The sequence below is a fragment of the Watersipora subatra genome, chromosome 2 (genome assembly GCF_963576615.1).
Source record: "Watersipora subatra chromosome 2, tzWatSuba1.1, whole genome shotgun sequence".
In the NCBI taxonomy this organism is placed as follows: Eukaryota; Metazoa; Bryozoa; class Gymnolaemata; order Cheilostomatida; family Watersiporidae; genus Watersipora; species Watersipora subatra.
The window spans coordinates 54,173,318-54,198,657 of NC_088709.1; the positions used below are offsets into that span (position 1 = coordinate 54,173,318).

General features: G+C 37.5%; 1 protein-coding gene across 2 annotated transcripts; it reads left to right on the forward strand.

Annotated features, from left to right (window-relative positions):
- Positions 1-260: 260 nt before the first annotated feature.
- LOC137388725 (nuclear speckle splicing regulatory protein 1-like) lies at positions 261-25,312 on the forward strand. 2 transcript variants are annotated; one of them, XR_010978006.1, is made up of 11 exons: positions 261-281; positions 4,133-4,217; positions 4,320-4,385; positions 5,139-5,276; positions 6,408-6,491; positions 7,623-7,746; positions 11,163-11,352; positions 17,397-17,798; positions 18,942-19,010; positions 21,930-21,993; positions 25,031-25,055. XR_010978006.1 is itself a non-coding variant. In XM_068075180.1 (11 exons), the coding sequence occupies exons 1-11, from the start codon at positions 262-264 to the stop codon at positions 25,125-25,127; spliced, it is 1,338 nt and encodes a 445-aa protein (XP_067931281.1). In that variant the 5' UTR covers position 261; the 3' UTR covers positions 25,128-25,312. The 2 variants fall into 2 exon arrangements, 1 of the variants encoding a protein (XP_067931281.1); XM_068075180.1 differs by having other exon boundaries at positions 18,942-18,997; positions 21,918-21,993; positions 25,031-25,312.
- The last annotated feature ends 28 nt before the right edge of the window (positions 25,313-25,340 follow it).

Here is a 25,340-nt window from a genome sequence, read left to right on the forward strand (position 1 = left end):
TATAGTTAATTGTCAGAGACGATCCAATTTCGTTAGCGAAGTAGCCTTTCTAAAAAACAAACAGTTAGCTGCGCTCATTTAAGCTCTCCTACAAACCATAGAAATACTCTGATTTATTGTCTACTCTTATGAAATTGTTGCCTAGTCGTAATTGGAACCATTGACACAACGAAAACTTCTATGATCAGAAAACGAATCAGTTATCAAAAAAAAACATTTATTCTGAAGTCTATGAATTTATATTGAAAAAAAGAGCTAAGTATGGCAGCGCCCACCAAAAAGTAATGCATAAGTGATTCATATGGCTACGGTATAATCTGTTGTGTAGTCTTGTGATATCTTGAGTTTCTTAGAATATGCATTATTAAAGGTTTGATTCAGTAGCTGGTTAATAGCTCTGGAAAGGCATTCTCCTGACATTATTTTATATAATATAGCCACGCGTTTTTGTGTTTTTATCATCTTTCAATTCCATTATGAGCAGGAATGGTTAGTTTCGTTATCTTGTTCTCCTTAACGGTGCCTAAGTTTTATACTAATAGTTGGGCTGCCTTTGTTTGAAGTGACAGCATGTATCCATTTAAAATGTCGTTAGTAAAGCGTTGCTGATTGTTCTTTTCGTTCTTAATCTTAAAACTCTTCGTTATTTCTGATAGAGCCAGCTGCCTATTTTTAATATCGCAAAGATTTGAGCTCGTGATTAAGGCTGCACAGTTGTTTTATTGTTTATTAATTACGTTAACGGAGAAATTATGTATGGTAAGATATGGCAGTATGCTTTTTCACGTGTCAAGTTCATTTTCTGTCACATTTCTCCGGTGTTGCAATGTTTTCATATGTAGTCGGAGCTTATGTATAAGAAACATATTCAGTATTGAGAAGACCAATGGCTTGCAAAGTATTCTATTAGCTTGGCTTTGTTGATGCTTATTGCAAGTTCTTTTTGTCATCTGGACTCTGTTTTTTTTATTTTCAGACTTTTTCAGATATATTGATATTAATTTTCTATATGATAGTTGTGCATTTTTTGGTATATTGCAGTATTTAGATAGCCCTCTTGAACATGAGACTCGGTTTTACGGCATTGAAACTCATTTCTCAAGTTGTGTTCTAATCAGCAGCAGAATCAGTTAGCTTGAAATAAGTAATATCCACAGTTGGGTAAATCAAGCCATAATCAACAAAAATCTCGATAATTCCTGAAATCAAACATGAAAGGGTCATAAGCATTCTTTTCTGAGATTCCAGCAGAGATTCATGTAGATAGTCTTGATATTATCAAAAAGTTGGTCAAAGTGCTGTTGTGTTCTGTTGCTTGTGATTGCCCGATTAAATACTACTTAGTCAACAAATACAACTTTCAATGTCCAGTTTTCTCTATCAGATGTTATAGGGTGCCATCGTTCTTGTTGTTTGTGATCAGTTGACTAGAAGTTATCCATTCAGTCAACAATAGAATATTTAATTCCCCATTTTGTTAATTAATCTATATATTTCTCAAAGTTTGTGTGTGTATTCGTCTGTGGATGTGATTGTCCAGCTAGAGCTATTATTTTAGCATTGCGCCCACGCGTTACGATGCCTCTGTTAAAAAATATTTTGGGACCTAAATATATGCAAAATGATGCTTCTTTGTTTTTTTCATTAGGGCTAATTTATTTTGCCCCACGGTATCGACAATAATTTATCTCGAACTTCAAATTTGACGATTTGTGTACTGATTATACATTATCATGTGTGCTGAACTCACCATGACAAGTTATTCGTATGCGATATCCAGTATATCTGGTATCCATTATAATGAAAACGATTTGCAAATGGACAAATGAAAAAATTTCTGTTGAAAGTTTGAAGTGTACTAAAATACATACTAAAACTTCCTTCAAGTATGTGTTTAGTGAACTAAAATCATTTAAGTTAGATTCAACGTTTATGTTACACGTCTGTCTTGAAGGTAAGAATTTTTCACGTAGTACATTGTAATGTTATATTATCTTGGGCCTGCAGATCATAACCACGAAATTGCACTAAAGTTACTTTAGGTACCTATAGTTACTAAAGTTAACATAGTGTATTGGTACTATTTTTAATGATGATTTTTACCAGGAGGTGATTGCATTAGATAATGACTATAGGTTTGTATAACACTATATGTACGTTTATAGCCTACGATATTAGCCTACATGCCAATTTTTGCATGCCAACACTGAAACGAACTGAAATTATATAATTGTATACCAAATAATTTTTGACTGTAATTGTAGTGAAATTAGACTATATTTAGCTATTACTTGATAATTAATTCACATTTTTCCTTCTAATTTATTTCAACGAAACACTTCTTTCAAGTTATGAAATTTTAAAGTTACAGTTGTTTGAAAACCTTTACAGTAGTTTTATTCATTTTTAATTTAGTTATCCTGCACAAAACTTTCTCTTCATGATATGAAGTTTGAAAATGACAGTTGTTTAACAAAGTTTGAGAACCTTTGCAGTTGTTTTTATTTTCTTTCTTAATTTATTTCAACTACACAAAACACTTCTCTCATGTAGTTTGAAAGTTAGAATGGCAAATGTTGTTATATGTTAAATGCAAATCAATGTCTGTCCAAAGACTTTTTATTACCCGGGCAACGCCGGGTAGCACGGCTACGTTTTTATTGAACACCAATGGAAGCCTCCAAAAGGTTTAGTACCGTCACTGCAGTTCACAGCACCAATCATTTCATCGATTGCAGCGATATTAAGTAACAAAACATTTTTACAGGCTGATACATGTTATGTAGTCATATGTCAGTAGGTTAGTCTTCTTTAGAAAATTCCTATGCACAACGCTTTATTAATTTGCAAGATGTACTTTACTAAGTAGATTGGTCAATGATGATTGGTCTCCTCACTTTCAAATAAGCTAAATATTAGTAGCTTTTTATTCTGCTTACAATCTGCCTTAGCTGTGACATCTATTGAAGATATTCAATGTATATTGTAAGGACTTCCTTCTTCAACCCATCATTATATAGGCTTTTTTCTCTTTGTAGTATTTTCAAGCCATCCCTTCACACATTATTCATCTGATTTGTAAATATCTTTTAGGAGCTGTACTACATTTACATTACAAATGCATTTCATGAAAAGCGAATCGCATAGTTCGAGTGTGTATATATTCCTCTTGATTCATCAATTGCCCCGTAAATCATGGCAGTCTATTGTTTCTCCCGTGTGTTACCTAAATTGCTGACTTCGACACAATTAGGGAGTAAGATATTATTATTAGGGTGTGATAGCATAAAGTCATCACAACAGTTCATAATTTAATTATCTTATTGATTCTACCAAAATATTTGGTAAATAAAGATTCAATGTCAATGTCATTTCTCTCATATTTATATTAAAATGATAATCAAAACTATACTTGCTAAAATTTGTTAAATATAATATTATATACTTTGTACACTGTCCTTGACATTTTAAATAAGTGCTTGCTGCATTATTTCATATGACCGCAAAGGTCATATCAAACGTTGTAATCTTATTTTTTTCTACATGAGTTTTTGCGCGAAATCCGTTATGATTACCAATGGAGCGACCGACATAACATCGCAACCAAGCCGCATAGACGGGAGAGAACAACTCCCTATAAGTGCAGCTGATCCATCAGGTGCAGTACGTCTTGTGACAAGCTGTTGTGTTGCTCGCCCGCTTGACGGGGGACAACTCCGCAAAAACAACAGTTTGTCAAGACAGGCTACTCTAAGACGCTTTTTATGTTCTTGTTGTTGAGTGTTGCAGCAGCTTATTGACTCAATTTTAGGCAGCTTTACTCTGTTGGCAGGGTGGCAGCTATGTTGATTATATCATTTTCAATCGCTCAGCTAACCTCTATCTTGCAGTAACAAGTTCAAATGATGAACTTTTATCTCATTAATTCGATAGTGTGTCGTTATTTATGAATGAATAGAAAAATGAATAAATACTCAAGATTAATTTTTGTTGGTCTCAATCAACAACAACAAAATTTGTTCAACTTAATACTAGATTTTACAATTACCTAGTTTTATGTTTCATCATGTTTAGACATTTCCTTACCCTGAATGCTGGATTAGGTACAATTTCATGCGCTGCATGTTCTCAGATACGGTTTGATAAAGTTGCCCAAGAAAGGAGAGAAGCCCGCGCCGCTGACCAAAGCTAGCATATTCGATGATGACAGCGATGAGGTGAGTAGTGATAGTTAGTTAGTAGGGAGTTATCTCAGTGTTGTTAATATCTGAACTAGGGGTGTAATTAAGTTGGCTCATGCGTTTCTATCATATTTGTAGGATCCAATGGATGCAGTTAACAAGGAGATTATTTTGTCTTCGCAAAAAAATAAGACAAAAAGACAGGTAAGAGTTCTTCGTACTGGCATTGAAGATTCAAGATTAAAATTGGAAAAACTTGATCACAGTTCAAACACTCCGAAAAATATGTGCGAAATGATGTCACTAGTTGCTATAGTTGGTATCAGCTATTGCGTACGAGTCGCAGCGTTAAGCTTCTCTATTACCGTATGTTGATCTCTGTACAATTATAGATGTCATAATAGCACTCTCGCTTGATTTAAGTGTTTAAACCATGATCAATTTTTATTGATTTTAATCATAAAATATCCTGGCAATCAGATCACCTCAAACATGAAAAACAATTATAAAAGATAGAAAAGTTCCTGATAACTTTCTGATAACATCTACTAATATTTTGTGGAAGTTCATCTTTAATAATGTCATACGCATAATTAGTGTTTTGTGGTAATTCATTTAAAACCCTTTGAAATGTCATGTTATCTTCACCTCATATCACTCACTGTTTCCTTGTCTCTTTGCACCACATTCTCTGTAACTCAGTTTTGCTCTGAACACTGAGTGGTTAGTTTATTTCCTGTTCTACGTTTTTGATGCTGTCTGTTGTACGTTCCGCTAAAAATTGAACAAGCTACCTTCTAGTTTACTGAATCGCAACAATTGAAAAAACTTCAACATCCGAAGTTGATGGTTTCACAAATTTTTTTTTGTGTCTCTGCTTACCTTATAAGTATTATGCTGTCTCTGTATTTTCTCACCTTTATATATAAGTAGCTGCTTTGTTTTAAACTTGTGTAGACACAGATGGAAATAGACAAAGCTATAGCCGATGACCCAAATGTCTATGCTTATGATGAACTGTATGACGATATGAAAAGTGAGGAGAAAAAGAAGGTTGAAGCAAAGATGAACGTGACAGACAGCTCTGAGAGAAAGGTAGGTGAATATGGAAGCCAGATGATGATACTCTACCTATTGTTACTAGTATGTATATCATCTAAGTTATAGTATGATAGTCTACCTATGATTACTAGTATGTATATCATCTAAGTTATAGTATGATATGATAGTCTACCTATGATTACTAGTATTTATATTCATATAAGTTATAGTATGATACTCTACATATGATTACTAGTATGTATATCATCTAAGTTATAGTATGATAGTCTACCTATGATTACTAGTATGTATATCATCTAAGTTATAGTATGATACTCTACCTATGATTACTAGTATGTATATCACCTAAGTTATGGTATGATACTCAACCTATGATTACTAGTATGTATATCACCTTAAGTTATAGTATGGTATGATACTCTACCTATAATTACTAGTATGTATATCATCTAAGTTATAGTATGATACTCTACATATGATTACTAGTATGTATATCATCTAAGTTATAGTATAATACTCTACCTATGATTACTAGTATGTATATCATCTAAGTTATAGTATGATACTCTACCTATGATTACTAGTATGTATATCACCTAAGTTATGGTATGATACTCAACCTATGATTACTAGTATGTATATCACCTTAAGTTATAGTATGGTATGATACTCTACCTATAATTACTAGTATGTATATCATCTAAGTTATAGTATGATACTCTACATATGATTACTAGTATGTATATCATCTAAGTTATAGTATAATACTCTACCTGTGATTACTAGTATGTCTATCATCTAAGTTATAGTATAATACTCTACCTGTGATTACTAGTATGTATATCATCTAAGTTATAGTATAATACTCTACCTATGATTACTAGTATGTATATAATCTAAGTTATAGTATAATACTCTACCAACGATTACTAGTATGTATATCGTCTAAGTTATAGTATAATACTCTACCTGTGATTACTAGTGTGTATATCATCTAAGTTATAGTATGATACTCTACCTATGATTACTAGTATGTATATCATCTAAGTTATAGTACGATACTCTACCTATGATTACTAGTATGTATATCATCTAAGTTATAGTATGATACTCTACCTGTGATTACTCATACACCCTGTATGTGTCTGTGCTGATTATTCGTAGTCCCGATACATCGGAGGTCTTATGAAGGCAGCTGAGAAGAGAACAAAGGAGCATGAGCGGAGGGCTGAGAAGAAAGTGCAAAAGGTGCGTGTTTTCATGTCTATACTTGCTATGTCTATATAGACTATGTCTATACACGCTATGTCTATACAAGTTGTGTCTATACACGCTATGTCTATACACGCTATATCTATACACGCTATGTCTATACACGCTATGTCTATACACGTCGTGTCTATACACGTCGTGTCTATACACGTCGTGTCTATACACGTCGTGTCTATACACGTCGTGTCTATACACGTCGTGTCTATACACGTCGTGTCTATACACGTCGTGTCTATACACGTCGTGTCTATACACCTTGTGTCTATACACCTTGTGTCTATACACCTTGTGTCTATACACGTTGTGTCTATACGTGTTGCGTCTAAATATTCTATATCTATACACACTTTGTCTACACAATTATAAAAAACATGAAGCACTTAAGTAAGCATAGTTAATACATGGTTTCAAAGTCCAAAAACCATTTACTAGTTATTTTAGGCGTTTGAGCAAGAACGAAGGAGAAATGTGAAGTGAGTGAGAGTTGAATGGCCAGATATGACTTTTTAAAGTTCAAGTTGAATTAGCTCCAAATATCTATCACCCATCATACGTCCATCATACGTCCATCATACGCCCATCATACGCCCATCATACGTCCATCATACGCCCATCATACGTCCATCATACGCCCATCATACGTCCATCATTCGTCCATCATTCGTCCATCATACGTCATACACCCATCATACACCCATCATACACCCATCATACACCCATCATACACCCATCATACACCCATCATACACCCATCATACACCCATCATACACCCATCATACACCCATCATACACCCATCATACACCCATCATACACCCATCATACGTCCAATGTGGACTGCTTGTACTCCCTGCTTTTAAAGATCTCAAAGACTGCCTTTTAACTAGGTAAAAGACGAGGGGAGTAAACATATAGAATTGGTTTAGCAGTTTTTTACCCTACATTTTAGGCTGACAGATATAACAGGCATTAAGACTGGCTATAAGTACTTTAAAACTGCAGTTAGGCCTGAATAAGTGGCAGTAACCTCGCTATCAACACACAACAAATATTTCGGATTGGCCATGAAGTACCTGTCTAGTGGTTTCACTTGATGTTTTTCTGGCAGGAAAGGGAAGCCGAAGGTGACGAGTTTGCTGATAAGGAAAAGTTTGTTACGTCTGCTTACAAAAAGAAGATGGCCGAAATGCAAGCTTTAGACGCTGAAGAAAAGAGAAAAGAGGCTCTTGAAGGTAGACTCTTTGTGTTGCTTGTCTGTCATCACAAAGGAAGCCCTATAATAGAAGCTTTGCCATGCTTTTGCTGCTTCTTGGTCAAATCAGGCTGATCTTTCATTTCTGTGTGCGATATTTCTTCAACAGGATCAGTTTTATCTTATACGGCAGTAATTGTGTTAATTAATTTACAATATTTCTTATCAAAGTTATGTCAGTTCATACCCATATTTTGCCAATCAAGTTACTTTCATTTATAGTGACTCTGTGAATAGTTTGTGCGTTTATCTATAAAATCCTGCAATGAAAACCCGCATGGCGTTGGATTTCATCTCAGATCCTACAGATTTAGAGGAGGCGGGCTTAGCCATTAGCCTACAGCATTCAACTGAATATAGCTATCAATAATGGTAAAGGTACATTGCATTGGTTAAAATTTGCAAAACGACGATGTATCACACGTAACGATTAGCCTACCAGCTGGTCTTCTTAGGTGAATGCATGGTGTTGCACTGGTTATAAAAACAGCTTATAAACACTTGCAGGTAATGTAGGTTAAAGTTAATGTAATGTTTATAAGCTGTTTTAATACCCGTGCAACGCAGTGCATTCACCTAGTATAACTTTGCCGTATGTGCGCGTTTCCAGCTATAGCTATTGAAATCTTGGAATTGAGGTTTCGCTTACTGATGGATTTGAACTCACGACAAATACATCTGCAAGTTTGTTTATAAGGCATTGTGATCAAACACCTTATCTTATACCATATGCACACGCTAATTATTTTGGCATTGCGCCCACGCGTTATGATGCCCCTGTTAGGAAATATTTTCCGTAAGGTTCAATTACTAAATCTGGTGTCAAGACCAATTCTTCTCAGGCGGACCATTATATTATATCCGTAGGAAAAGCCTTAAAGGTTGACTTGCAACAAAATTCACATTACAGTTATTTGGTATCAAAAGATTCACCATGTCTTACTCTGTTGTGTTGTAAGTGCCAAATATGTGGAAATGTGATTACAAGCTCTTAAAAGCTCAAAAACGAAAAGCTGCCGTGAATTGGAATCTCTTTATTTCGATGACGTAGCCACGAAATTTGGTTATCGTCTTGTCACGTATGTTCTCACGTGAATTGAAAGGCCAATACAAAGCTCAATATAAAACTTATCGTAGTACTAGTTTATGACAAACACTTCAGGTTTTACCGAAGACCCCGTATCAAATATAGATGCTCGCTACTTTACAGTTTTGTTTCGGTTTGATCTAACCGGCAAGTCGTAATCTGATCATGTGGCCCAATACTTCGCAAATAATTTCTGCAGCACTTTTCGATTATCACAAGTGACCAACAGGCTCGTCATGATTATCAGACAATGATATGTACTCCTTCAAGCTAAGGCTAAAAAATTGAACAATTTTTTACGGTAAGTTATAAGATATCACTGCTAAAAGTGACAGCATTACGATGACGATAAAATAGACGCGTAAGAACAATAGACATAATTTTATTGAATGCGTGAAGTATATTTGTGAAAATATTTCGACGAATAAGGTTGCATGAAAGTGTAAACAGAAACCATCTCTCACAACTACATCACATTTGAGTCGTTTTGGAAAGGGAATCCAAACTACGGCGGTCTCGCGTGGCTGCGATTTTCTGTTCGTTTCTGAGCTTTTAAGAGCTTGTAATCACATTTCCACATATTCAGCACCTACAACACAGCAGAGTAAGACATGGTGAACCTTTTGATAGCAAATAACTGTAATGTGAATTTTGTTGCAAGTCAACATTTAACAATCTCTCTCCGTTCGGTCAGACAAAGACAGTACGATACTTCATTTTCACGTTTGTACCAGTATCGAGAGGTGCCTGTATCATCGTAATCAACGTTTTGATGGATAGCCTCTGGTGGAACAGTAACCTTATTTATACACACACATCTATGCACTAATTGTTATTATTAATTCTACATATTCAGGTTTGTTATTTTGTTTTTTCAGTTTGTATTAATTGTATCATTACCTAATCATCTTTTATTGTAATTGTAGCAAAACCAAGAAAATTTAGCTATTACTTGCTAATTATTTCAAATTTAAACCTTTTAATAGCCATTTTATTTTTTATAATTTATTTAACCTGCACGAAGCATTTTCCTCGTGATATGATGTCTAAAATTTGTTTGACAAAGTTTGAAAACTTTTACAGTTGTTTTTATTTTCTCTTAAATTTTTCAACTACACAACACTTTTCTTATGATATGTAGTTTGAAATTCCTACCGCAAAAACTACGGCGTTTTCTTGATGGCTGCGATTAACTGTTCGTTTTTGAGCTTTCAAGAGCTTATAATCACATTTCCACATATTTTGCACCTACAACACAGCAGAATAAGACATAGTGAACCTTTTCATAGTAAATAACTGTAATGTGAATTTTGTTGCAAGTCAACCTTCAAGGTTGCTCTAACCAGTTCCTTGTATTACTATGCAAGGAATCGGCCTAGACATATGTACGTGTAATTGTGTTATATTTGTTATTCAATATGTACTCGAGATCCTCTGTGCTTCACTCGCCTTGTTACCCTTGCAATCATCTTTTATGCAATGCCAGTCAATCAGTCTTTTCTTTCTCATGCCAGTCGCTTTCTAACTTTCCTGCTTTTATATTCCGGGATCTTTTACATTTTTGTAGTCGTTTTTTAGCAGTCATTTTCTTTCCCACAGTCATCGCCTTCAGTACAGGCATCTTCTTTCATACAGTCATCGCCTTTAGTACAGGCATCTTCTTTTATACAGTCATCGCCTTTAGTACAGGCATCTTCTTTCATACAGTCATCCCCTTTAGTATAGGCATCTTCTTTCATACAGTCATCCCCTTTAGTACAGGCATCTTCTTTCATACAGTCATCGTCTTTGGTACAGGCATCTTCTTTCATACAGTCATCCCCTTTAGTATAGGCATCTTCTTTCATACAGTCATCCCCTTTAGTACATGCATCTTCTTTCTTACAGTCATCGTCTTTAGTACAGGCATCTTCTTTCATACAGTCATCCCCTTTAGTACAGGCATCTTTTTTCATACAGTCATCCCCTTTAGTCCAGCCATCTTCTTTCATACAGTTATCGTCTTTAGTACAGGCATCTTCTTTCATACAGTCATCCCCTTTAGTACATGCATCTTCTTTCCCACAGTCATCGTCTTTAGTACAGGCATCTTCTTTTATACAGTCATCCCCTTTAGTACAAGCATCTTCTTTCATAGAGTTATTCCCTTTAGTACAGTCATCTTCTTTCATAGAGTTATTCCCTTTAGTACAGGCATCTTCTTTTGTCATAAAAGAATTTTTTTGTTTACAGTCATCTCCTTGTTACAGCTATTTGGTTACCTCTCAGAATTAAATGCTGTCATCTATCTAACAGCGTTTCTGTTATAGCTGCTATGGACGTTACTAAGCAGGCTGACATGACCGGGTTCTACAGAAATCTCTACAAACAGGAAATGGGTACCGGACCAGACTATGAGGTCAAGCAGGAAGTGCCTAGCAGCAATCTTGAAACTACCATAAAGCAAGAGGTTGAATTTCCTGTCCCCGCTCAACTTGCGAAAAATTCTCACAAACAAAGGTTAGATAATTTTTGCTTCCTGTGATATAATATGCGATAGAGTTGAGCTTTCATAGTAATTATAGAGATATTTGTTGGTGGTTTGCTTTTGCTCACATTCATCTGTAATGATTAGTTGTTGCTACTTGTACATTCTGCTAGTAGTGATGCCGGCTTTCCTTCCGTAAATGCCATGGTTTGCTGAACAGCACGAACTTTCAATATACCATAGAGCACTTAGATACGCCTCTCAGGCACCATATGGTACCTAGATATACCTCTCAGGCACCATAGAGCACCTAGATATACCTCTCAAACACCATAGAGCACCTAGATATACCTCTCAGGCACCATATGGTACCTAGATATACCTCTCAGGCACCATAGAGCACCTAGATATACCTCTCAGGCACCATAGAGCACCTAGATATACCTCTCCAGCGCCATAGAGCACCTAGATATACCTCTCCAGCGCCATATAGTACCTAGATATACCTCTCAAGCATCATAGAGCACCTAGATATACCTCTCAAGCACCATAGAGCACCTAGATATACCTCTTCAGCACTATAGAGCACCTATATATACCTCTCAAGCACCATAGAGCACCTAGATATACCTCTCAAGCACCATAGAGCACCTAGATATACCTCTCCAGCACTATAGAGCACCTATATATACCTCTCAAGCACTATAGAGCACCTAGATATACCTCTCAAGCACCATAGAGCACCTAGATATACCTCTCAAGCACCATAGAGCACCTAGATATACCTCTTCAGCACTATAGAGCACCTATATATACCTCTCAAGCACCATAGAGCACCTAGATATACCTCTCAAGCACCATAGAGCACCTAGATATACCTCTCCAGCACTATAGAGCACCTATATATACCTCTCAAGCACTATAGAGCACCTAGATATACCTCTCAAGCACCATAGAGCACCTAGATATACCTCAAGCACCATATAGCACCTAGATATACCTCTTAAGCACTATAGAGCACCTAGATATACCTCTCAAGCACCATAGAGCACCTAGATATACCTCTCCAGCACTATAGAGCACCTATATATACCTCTCAAGCACTATAGAGCACCTAGATATACCTCTCAAGCACCATAGAGCACCTAGATATACCTCAAGCACCATATAGCACCTATATATACCTCTCAAGCACTATAGAGCACCTAGATATACCTCTCCAGCACTATAGAGCACCTATATATACCTCTCAAGCACTATAGAGCACCTAGATATACCTCTCAAGCACCATAGAGCACCTAGATATACCTCTCAAGCACCATAGAGCACCTAGATATACCTATCCAGCACTATAGAGCACCTATATATACCTCTCAAGCACTATAGAGCACCTAGATATACCTCTCAAGCACCATAGAGCACCTAGATATACCTCAAGCACCATATAGCACCTAGATATACCTCTTAAGCACTATAGAGCACCTAGATATACCTCTCAAGCACCAAAGAGCACCTAGATATACCTCTCCAGCACTATAGAGCACCTATATATACCTCTCAAGCACTATAGAGCACCTAGATATACCTCTCAAGCATCATAGAGCACCTAGATATACCTCTCCAGCACTATAGAGCACCTATATATACCTCTCAAGCACTATAGAGCACCTATATATACCTCTCAAGCACCATAGAGCACCTAGATATACCTCAAGCACCATATAGCACCTAGATATACCTCTCCAGCACTATAGAGCACCTATATATACCTCTCAAGCACTATAGAGCACCTAGATATACCTCTCAAGCACCATAGAGCACCTAGATATACCTCTCAAGCACCATAGAGCACCTAGATATACCTCTCCAGCACTATAGAGCACCTAGATATACCTCTCAAGCACCATAGAGCACCTAGATATACCTCAAGCACCATATAGCACCTAGATATACCTCTTAAGCACTATAGAGCACCTAGATATACCTCTCAAGCATCATAGAGCACCTAGATATACCTCTCAAGCACCATAGAGCACCTAGATATACCTCAAGCACCATATAGCACCTAGATATACCTCTCAAGCACTATAGAGCACCTAGATATACCTCTCAAGCATCATAGAGCACCTATATATACCTCTCAAGCACCATAGAGCACCTAGATATACCTCAAGCACCATATAGCACCTAGATATACCTCTCAAGCACTATAGAGCACCTAGATATACCTCTCAAGCACCATAGAGCACCTAGATATACCTCTCAAGCACCATAGAGCACCTAGATATACCTCTCCAGCACTATAGAGCACCTATATATACCTCTCAAGCACTATAGAGCACCTAGATATACCTCTCAAGCACCATAGAGCACCTAGATATACCTCAAGCACCATATAGCACCTAGATATACCTCTTAAGCACTATAGAGCACCTAGATATACCTCTCAAGCACCAAAGAGCACCTAGATATACCTCTCCAGCACTATAGAGCACCTATATATACCTCTCAAGCACTATAGAGCACCTAGATATACCTCTCAAGCATCATAGAGCACCTAGATATACCTCTCCAGCACTATAGAGCACCTATATATACCTCTCAAGCACCATAGAGCACCTAGATATACCTCTCAAGCACCATAGAGCACCTAGATATACCTCTCCAGCACTATAGAGCACCTATATATACCTCTCAAGCACTATAGAGCACCTAGATATACCTCTCAAGCACCATAGAGCACCTAGATATACCTCAAGCACCATATAGCACCTAGATATACCTCTTAAGCACTATAGAGCACCTAGATATACCTCTCAAGCACGATAGAGCACCTAGATATACCTCTCCAGCACCATAGAGCACCTAGATATACCTCTCAAGCACCATAGAGCACCTAGATATACCTCTCAAGCACCATATAGCACCTAGATATACCTCTCAAGCACTATAGAGCACCTAGATATACCTCTCAAGCATCATAGAGCACCTAGATATACCTCAAGCACTATAGAGCACCTAGATATACCTCAAGCACTATAGAGCACCTATATATACCTCTCAAGCATTATAGAGCACCTAGATATACCTCTCAAGCACCATAGAGCACCTAGATATACCTCAAGCACCATATAGCACCTAGATATACCTCTTAAGCATTATAGAGCACCTAGATATACCTCTCAAGCACCATAGAGCACCTAGATATGCCTCTCAAGCACCATAGAGCACCTAGATATACCTCAAGCACCATATAGCACCTAAATATACCTCTTAAGCATTATAGAGCACCTAGATATACCTCTCAAGCACCATAGAGCTCCTAGATATACCTCAAGCACCATATAGCACCTAAATATACCTCTTAAGCACTATAGAGCACCTAGATATACCTCTCAAGCATCATAGAGCACCTAGATATACTTCTCAAGCACCATAGAGCACCTAGATATACCTCTCAAGCACCATAGAGCACCTAGATATACCTCTCAAGCATCATAGAGCACCTAGATATACCTCTCAAGCACCATATAGCACCTAGATATACCTCTTAAGCACTATAGAGCACCTAGATATACCTCTCAAGCACCATAGAGCACCTAGATATACCTCTCAAGCGCCATAGAGCACCTAGATATACCTCTCAAGCACTATAGAACACCTAGATATACCTCTCAGGCACCATAGAGCACCTAGATATACCTCTCAGGCACCATAGAGCACCTAGATATACCTCTCCAGCGCCATAGAGCACCTAGATATACCTCTCAAGCACCATAGAGCACCTAGATATACCTCTCAAGCATTATAGAGCACCTAGATATACCTCTCAAGCACCATAGAGCACCTAGATATACCTCAAGCACCATATAGCACCTAGATATATCTCTTAAGCACTATAGAGCACCTAGATATACCTCTCAAGCATCATAGAGCACCTATATATACCTCTCAAGCACTATAGAGCACCTAGATATACCTCTCCAGCACCATAGAGCACCTAGATATACCTCTCAAGCACCAAAGAGCACCTAGATATACCTCTCCAGCACTATAGAGCACCTATATATACCTCTCAAGCACTATAGAGCACCTAGATATACCTCTCAAGCATCATAGAGCACCTAGATATACCTCTCCAGCACTATAGAGCACCTATATATACCTCTCAAGCACTATAGAGCACCTATATATACCTCTCAAGCACCATAGAGCACCTAGATATACCTCAAGCACCATATAGCACCTAGATATACCTCTCCAGCACTATAGAGCACCTATATATACCTCTCAAGCACCATAGAGCACCTAGATATACCTCAAGCACCATATAGCACCTAGATATACCTCTTAAGCATTATAGAGCACCTAGATATACCTCTCAAGCACCATAGAGCACCTAGATATGCCTCTCAAGCACCATAGAGCACCTAGATATACCTCAAGCACCATATAGCACCTAAATATACCTCTTAAGCATTATAGAGCACCTAGATATACCTCTCAAGCACCATAGAGCTCCTAGATATACCTCAAGCACCATATAGCACCTAAATATACCTCTTAAGCACTATAGAGCACCTAGATATACCTCTCAAGCATCATAGAGCACCTAGATATACTTCTCAAGCACCATAGAGCACCTAGATATACCTCTCAAGCACCATAGAGCACCTAGATATACCTCTCAAGCATCATAGAGCACCTAGATATACCTCTCAAGCATTATAGAGCACCTAGATATACCTCTCCAGCGCCATAGAGCACCTAGATATACCTCTCAAGCGCCATAGAGCACCTAGATATACCTCTCAAGCACTATAGAACACCTAGATATACCTCTCAGGCACCATAGAGCACCTAGATATACCTCTCAGGCACCATAGAGCACCTAGATATACCTCTCCAGCGCCATAGAGCACCTAGATATACCTCTCAAGCATCATAGAGCACCTAGATATACCTCTTAAGCACTATAGAGCACCTAGATATACCTCTCAAGCACCATAGAGCACCTAGATATACCTCTCCAGCGCCATAGAGCACCTAGATATACCTCTCAAGCACCATAGAACACCTAGATGTACCTCTCCAGCGCCATAGAGCACCTAGATATACCTCTCAAGCACCATAGAGCACCTAGATATACCTCTCAAGCACCATAGAGCACCTAGATATACCTCTCCAGCACCATAGAGCACCTAGATATACCTCTCAAGCATCATAGAGCACCTAGATATACCTCTCAAGCACCATATAGCACCTAGATATACCTCTTAAGCACTATAGAGCACCTAGATATACCTCTCAAGCACCATAGAGCACCTAGATATACCTCTCAAGCATTATAGAGCACCTAGATATACCTCTCAAGCACCATAGAGCACCTAGATATACCTCTCAAGCACGATAGAGCACCTAGATATACCTCTCAAGCACCATAGAGATGCTTGACTACTACTATTATGATAAAAAATCGCTTGTTTCTTGCTTGTGTCATTGCTCAGTGTCATTGCCGATGTAGCTTTTGATATTTCCGCAGCTTATTCACATTGCTAAGCTTTATTGCTAATTTCTAATTGTTATTGCTGATTACTAATGCTAATTTCGGTTGTTATTTAATATTTATCATTAGTATTGCTAATTAGTATTGCTAATTGTCATTGTTAGTTACTATTGTCAACTGTTTCTTCTATATATCATTGCTAATTACTATTACTAATTGTTACTGCTAATTAGCAATGCTAATTAATAATTAGCATTGCTAATTATTGTTTTAATGTTAATTATTATTGGCAAAAGATTTAACTTTCATTGTATTTGAATTTTTAGAGGGCAGTAAGCTTTTGTTTTTTCACTTATAAGCCAGTGTCATAGTTTACCGGCTGATGTGAAGAAGTTGTTCAGTGAGAAACAGTGCTTGAAGAGGCTTGTCAGTTTTTGTAAGAACTCAGAACCTGTCAGTTGCAGTTGCTCCTCTTTCAATCCAACCAGGGGATGTTGTGTGCTAGTTTATTATAGGTAGCACTTGCCTAGGCAACCCGCACAGGCGACCTAATAAAAAATCTGTTAATAGGAACTACCGGCAGCGTGCTTCTGAGAGTCCATCTCGTGAGGGTGAACGACAGGTCACAGCTACAAAGAGTTCCAACAGTAAAGAGAGGAAGAGGTCAAGGAGCGGGGAGAGGAAAAGATCAAGGAGCGGGGATAGGAAGAGATCACGGAGCAGGGAGAAGAAGAGATCTAGGAGTAGGGATAAAAAGATATCAAGGAGCAGTAAGGAGAGGAAGAGATCAAGGAGTAGGGGGAGACAACACTTAGAGGGAAGTAAAGGTGATAGAAAAGAATCAAGTAGAAAAGATTCACATAGACATAGTTCCAGGGAAAGGAAGCAAAGCTCACACTCAGAAAATGAAACTGCGCGTGAGGTTAGGAGGATGGAGAGAGCTGAGACTAGGAGCCGCAGTGCAAAGAGAAGGTACTTACGTTCAATTCTTCACGCTGTGCATTCTCAAATAGGTATACACTAGTATTAGAGTATGAAAGATTTTACTCCATGTCATTGGAAACATTTTGACTAACTTTAGATCGTTATAGCAACATCAATATTAGAGGTGGTGTGACAAGCTGTGACAGCTGGTTCATAGTTTCATTTGTCACAATCTATGTTGGATTTGTCTTCTCTTTGTTGACTAAAAATGTTGGCACTTGTTTTGAACTACTACCTACTAAATCTTTTACTGCAGCCTACACGGCACTTCTCATGAGTATATATATTTAAAATCTGGCTAAAACTAAAATTCACATAATAACAAGCTTTGGTGACTTCCAGAGTGCTACAGCAATACTGTATTACTCGTAATACATGTAATAGTCAGTGGTTCATGATACTATTACATCCCTTGAGGTCTTCAGCATGGTATACCCACAAAATCGAATTCACTGCGAGTCACTCATACATGTAATTAAATTGGGTGTGCCATTTGTTTTCTGAACCAATATTAGATTGTCTTAAATAAAGTTTTAAAATGATAAAGCAATGTGGTAGTGATGTGCCACATTAGCATAAAGTTTTCTTAGTTGGTCCAGAAAAGTAGATTATATAGCTGCCATGACAATACCTTTGTACTACTTGTGTGCAAAAATGTTGAGTGTTTACTAATGCTTTCATGAGACGCTCACACCTGATTCAAATAAAGCGGTATAAAGGAACTCTGTCACAGCTCTGGTGGTTACAGTTAGTTTGGGACTTACAAATTGTATATTTATTTTACTGATTACAATACTGGGTTTATTTCAGGAATTACTGTAAGGTGTTTATTTAAGTGTCGGCATAGCCAGGCACCTACACTTGTAAATGGAAAGATAAAATTTGGAAGGTGGTGCTCCAAATGATTTCAAGGGATTCTTGTAATACTAGGCAGGCCCAGCATCCCGTTGACTTCGTTACAGTCAGACATTTTAACCATAATAAAAGGCGCATCACTCCACCAGAATATACTCAACTGTTTACCTTCTCCATGAATAAAACATGTGTCCATTATAGGCATATATGTATAGGCCATACTCTGTCCATTATCCTCACATACATGTAGGTAAACTGGTCAGTCCTGTTTTGCAGGAGCTCTGTGTCAAGGCATTCGGAAATCGGAAAGGATGAGAATGGAGGAGATCAAGGTAGTTCGTGTATGTTGTTGGATTGGCATTGTGTACTGTCTTACATAGTTCTGCAGGGCAGTGCATGTAGTGAAGCTGGTGGTAGGAAGGGGTGTTATAGGGTGGTGAGGCTTATGATATTTCTATGGTATTTGTGATACCTTGAGCCTCACAGAATGGTCAGATTTGAGGCTTGTATATTAAACCATCATTACACTAGTACTACAGTTCACGAGTGTGTATAGTAGAAGTGGTATCGAAAGTGAGTCAAATTACAACATTAGGGTGAGGCTTTTATCATATACTGAGTCTAGATTGGTTCTGAGGCTAATCAATGAAAGCGTTATACTGCTTGCTCTATTGTGTACCTGCGGCCATTGCTTCCTGATATCACAGGTTACAGAGTAGTACAAGCAGAGTATATGAACAGTATTTAGGTCGTACCAAACTTGAATGACAATAATTGAGGAAGCTAGTACAAAGTTAGAATTTATAATCTTGCCTAAAATCATTAGACCATCAGATAAACCACAAAGCAGCTTGTGAAGCTGTCAGCTTGTCTGAACTAGAATATGTTCTGCAGATATTTCTAATTCTCACACAGCCCTAATGCTCACACTGCAGGATCATAAGTTTTGGAATTCTGTTCAGCATCTCGGTCATTATGATGCTGTTTCAAATCAAGTTATTTATGTTCTCTTTGCAAAAGTTTTCTATTATTATATTATTATTAGCTGAATGCCCAGCGTTGCACGGGTAATAGAATAATTACCTAATAAATTTGAGTAACTTACCTGGAAAGATAAATCTTTACTAAAATTTTCACTAAAACAATACCAGCGTTTTGGGACAGCTTAACAATCATTATGCGTAATTTTCAACAGTGCTAGTTATTAACCCCAAGCAAACGCTTCAAGTGTGATTATTTTAACCAATGTAATGACTATTCACCCAATGAATCTATTGTACTCCTTGTAGCTTAATGGTTAAGTTCACCGCCTCTTGTTCTGGAGGTCCTGAGATCAAATCCAGTGCTGTGCAGATTTTTCATCTCGAGATTTTAATTGCTATAACTGGACACAAGGTTTAACAAAATGACAAACACTAAGATTTATATAAATATATATATAGCTTGTTATATCAGTATTGGCCATATTACCATAAAGGTTGACTTGCAACAAAATTCACATTACAGTTATTTGGTATCAAAAGGTTCACCACGTCTTACTCTGCTGTGTTGTAGGTGCAAAATATGTGGAAATGTGAATACAAGCTCAAAAATGAACAGTTAATCGCAGCCATCACGAGACCGCCGTAGATTAGAATACCTTTCCAAAACGGCTCAAATGCAACATAATTGTACAAGATGGCTTCTGTTTACACTTTCACGCAACCTCATTCGTCGAAATAATTTCACAAATATACTTCACCCGTTCAATAAAACCATGTCTATTGTTTTTACGCGTCTATTTCATCATCACTGTAATGCTGTTACTTTGAGCACTGATATCTCAAAACCTACCGTAAAAGTTCGTTTAATTTTGTAACCTTAGCTCGAAGGAGTGCATATCATCCTCTGATAAACATGATGAGCCTGTTGGTCACCCGTGATAGTCGAAAAATGCTGCAGAAATTATTCGCGCTGTTTGGCAGGAAGTATGGGTCACATAATCAGATTACGACTAGACGATTAGGCTAAGCCGAAACAAAACTGTAAACTAGCGAGCATCTATATTTGGTAAAGGCTCTTCGGTAAAACCCGAAGTGTTTGCCATAAACTAGTGCTACGAGAGGTTTTATATTGAGCTTTTTATTGGCCTTTCAATTTACGTGAGAACATCACGTGACAAAACAATAACCAAATGTAAGGACTACGTCAGAGAAATAAACTGATTTCAATCTATGGCGGTTTCGTGATGGCGGCGATTAACTGTTCATTTTTGAGCTTTTAAGAGCTTGTAATCACATTTCCACATGTTTGCACCTACAACACAGCAGAGTAAGACATGGTGAACCTTTTGATACCAAATAACTGTAATGTGAATTTTGTTGCAAGTCAACCTTTAAACCATAACTGTCACGAACAACTTTTATCGTATTTACTAGGTAAATCAGACACGCTGATTCCAAATTTGTACTCAAAATAAAGATTAGTCCACTAACTTTCAGAGTAATGAAGGCTTTTTTACAGCGTTTTAATATCGGTCTCGAAAACAACACGATCGGCATAACAAGCTCCGCCCATAAATACGTGACGTAACCTAGTTTTTTAGGAACAGAAGTTGCGTAGGGATGTTTAGACCGATTTAGAATAATAGAGATGGGTGTTTTAAAATCCATTAATATCTAAATTCAGCCTTAAAAATAATATCAGTCTTTTCTGAAAGGTAGATGAGCTATTTAACATTGCATATTTAAAAAAGCGCGATAACAACGCTAGCTTGTGATAAAACCCGCGCTTTTTGAGCTCATTTTTCTCAGCGTCCAGCCCATTTAAACGTCATGTAACAAGCTACGAGCAATTTTAAATAGTTTATATACTTTTCATAAAAAACTGAAATTATTTTACAGGCTAGATTTAGATAATAATGGGTTTTAAGACACTCATCTCTATTATTCTAAATCGGACTAAACATTCCTAACTTCTGTTCCTGAAAAACCTAGGTTTCGTCACATATTTATGGGCGGAGCTTGTAATGCCGATTGTGTTGTTTTCGAAACGGATATTGAAACGCTTTAAAAAAGCCTAAATGACTTTGAAGGTTAGTGGACTAATCTTTATTTTGAGTACAAAATCGGAATTAGCGTGTCTGATTTACCTAGTAAATACGATAAAAGTTTTTCATGGCAGTTATGGTTTAATGTTTTAACCTGAGCTAACAGTCCAGTCCAGTGGTTCACTCAACGCAGCTTGAGTTCTTAGTTGAATTTTTTGTTACAGCAGCAAAAAAAGAAGATGAGGTCAGCTCAAAGAGCCCAACACATTCTACAGATAATAAGCCAACAGCTAGTAAGAGGTAAGTTTGAGTTGTTGTCCTTTGTTCTTCTAATACCTTGGAGTTATTTTTCCTTGGTGCTCTTACCCAAAGCTTATTGTCCACCTTTTTGCGCTCTTTTGCTTCTTTGATGTTAGCTGGTTGGGTAGCAGGATGTCAGGATGAGTCATCCGCTAGCATTACCTCATTTCCTGACCACTCATCTGTTTTCATGTCAAAGTTTGGTTGTTATTATCACATGCTGGTTAGTTCGACCTCCTGTCCTTTCCAATTTTTTACATTTATTCTAAACTCAAAGGCTATACATAGCCTGTCTGATGTCAGCCTAATCCTCTCTAAACATTTGGGAGTTTGGTCTCCTGCCCGACTCGATGGTCAGACTGAATCATCATTTAAAGACTATAAGGTTTAGGCATAGTGATGGGGCATATAGTAGACGAGACCCTTTGCAGCTTCCCTCAAATCTGTCAGGTTTTCAGCTTTAAAGACAGTTTTTTGACCGCTGCCGCAGTTCAAGTAGAATTATGGGTCATGTCTGCCTCTATTCTTTCTCCAAGGCCTAACCTTTGATGTTGGTTAACTGACTCAGTTATTGTCACAAATACTTTTAAAAAATTAGTCTCCATAGCGCAATGAAATAAACAACGCACTCTAAAGTATGCATTGAATCACGCAATGATAAGCTTACTTTTTCATATACCATATGAAAATAGTTTTGTGAATGCGAATTATAATAATATAGAGGCTGCTTTTATCTGTGGCAAATACTTAGGAGTTTTATTAAAAAGCATGCTTAGTGTGTACTTGTTATCTTTAGAGCTGTGTCTATCCTTATTTGATCTGTTTGATTGATTGGTTAACCCCGCAGTACTCAGACTGAAAATTATGTCTGATATTCAAATTTTCACTTCATATTTTATAATATAAAAATAAAAAAATAATTCTTATAATTATACTAGTTTTTTTATTCTGTGACATGTTTTCAGTTTGATAGTTCCGGTATACTTAAAGTTTGATCAAATTTTGAGAAAACTAAATAAAAATGGCTCCTAGGTCACATGACTGGTTGTGAACCAATCAACTTTACCATCATTATGTAGATAAAAAAATTACTCTTTCTGGGCAAAGTAGAACTTTTCACTTAAATGCGCAGTCATGGTAGGGCAACTCTACAAAACCGTTATTGTGTATATGTCATGCGGGGTACTGTGAGATTAAGATCTTTTCCAACTGTCTGACTTGCTTCAAGCCCACTCACCGTAGAGCCACGGTCATTTTTTGCATCTCATGGGCGTTTGTGCAGGTGTAGGGGATTTTTAACTGTTCATATTATTACATGTAGCTCCACTCTCGGCTTTGTTCCAAGGTTATTAAGCAATTACTGGGCATTAGATGATTGCACACGCTTAATGCATGAATTTAAAAATCCAATCACATGTTGACCAGTACATATACATGTAATTATGTTTTCTCACGGTTTAATCTTCACTGCAGGTGCATGGGCATTACTCACTTTGTTATTTGCAAGACTCTGGTAGCTCGTAACAAATTTGTATCTGACATACAATACATTGAGCTTTACTATTTTTTAGTTTATAATGTTGAAATTTGTAGTTCTTGATGCTTCTTGATTCTTCATTGCTGGGAGATTGTTTGACCTACGCATGACCTTGATACAGTGATCTTGCTACTTCGTGGTCCACCTTTTGCAGTTTCAGTACTTCGTAGGGTAACAAATATTACCTTACTTTTCGGACTATAAACCGCACCCTTATATAAGCCGCATCTTCTTTATTTTCCAAAAACCGATAATAAAACAATACATAGGCCGCACCTTTGTATAGGCCGCAGAACTCAGGACGGTGCTTTTTAACACGGCTGCAACTTTGCTGTTTAAAACGGAACAGTGTCTAACCGCACTGTTTCGTATTAACCGACACTTTTTAATCTAGTGCCTAATGGAACAGTATCGTTAGGCATCGTTTCGTATTTTCTTTCATCGCTAAAGGTACGCTAACCGTAGATTCTGGTTAATGCGCCCTAGCAGTCAAAAAAAAAGCCACAGAATAGCCGCACCCTTATATAAGCCGCATGGCTCAAATCATCAGAAAAAAGTAGCGGCCAATAGTCCGAAAAGTACGGTAGTTGAAAAATAAAAAATTTGAAAATCTGATTAAAACAAGGTAAAAAACTAAATTCATAAAATACATGAGTTTCTTCCATATTTTGGCCGAGTGAGACTCCTCCGCAAGCATCAGTGTGCTAGTAGTTATTGCAGTTACTTGCAGATTTCTCAAAAATTTGACGAATCAAAATTTACTGTTTAATAATAAATTTTACTCTTATTTAGAATTTTTCTGCTCTTTAGAAATATTTTTATGATGTCCTTGAAAATGGAGTGACCTTTATTTTCATATGTATATAAGAACGTGCATACATATGTACGTATAAAAATGTACGTACGTTGGCAACATGCTGTCAGTCAGTCTCATCCGTTAGGCCTCTATTAGTGAACTGAGGGAGAACTATATTACCAATTCGGTAAAGCCATTCTAGAGTTGTTGCAAACTTGGATATTTCAAGTTGCACATCAGTACGAGTTACTAAGACATGACCAAGTTGTACAAGTTACCACACAAGAGCACTGGCCATACGTTACCCTGGGTCACTGCAGTAGCGCTGATAGCATAGTAGGGTGGGTTCTTCGATGGAGCTGGTAACATATGAGTCTTAAATCAGAAAGTAGCTAAGTGAAGCAGCAGAACAGGTAGTCTGGTAGTAGCTGGTCACAGTAGTGCAGGTCATCTGTTAATTTAACGATGTACCTTTACGGTGTGCCATTACGATGTACCATTACGATGTACTATCACAATTTTATCAAGGCTTGTTCTTGAACTCGGCTGAGCACCCAGACTTTGGTAACATTTTGTATAACACTTTGGTAACATTTTGTATTACATTATTGAGCATTAATTCATCTTAAACCTTTTCTGTCCTCCACCCGTATTAGATGGTCGCTGTTTGTTGGGTTGTAATAAATTGCTTGTTCTCATGTCAGTGCGGAAGAGAGGTTTGCAAAGAGGAATGACTCCACTTCGATTCAGAGTGCCAAGGAGCGTTACCTCGCAAGGAAGGCTGGTCGGGCAGCCGTATGAAGCAGCAGATATACATTGACCGCTAGGAGTGCACATCTTGCTGTCATAGTCATTATGGTAGTACTTAGGCAGCAGTTGTTCAACCAATCAGATTCTTCTGGTTTGGTTGCTAATGACCGTTGGCCAAAACGGATGTAATTATAGCGTGTATATTCCATATTTTGTGATCTTTCCTATTTGAAAGATTCCATTGTTTGCGTTGCAAAGGCTTTT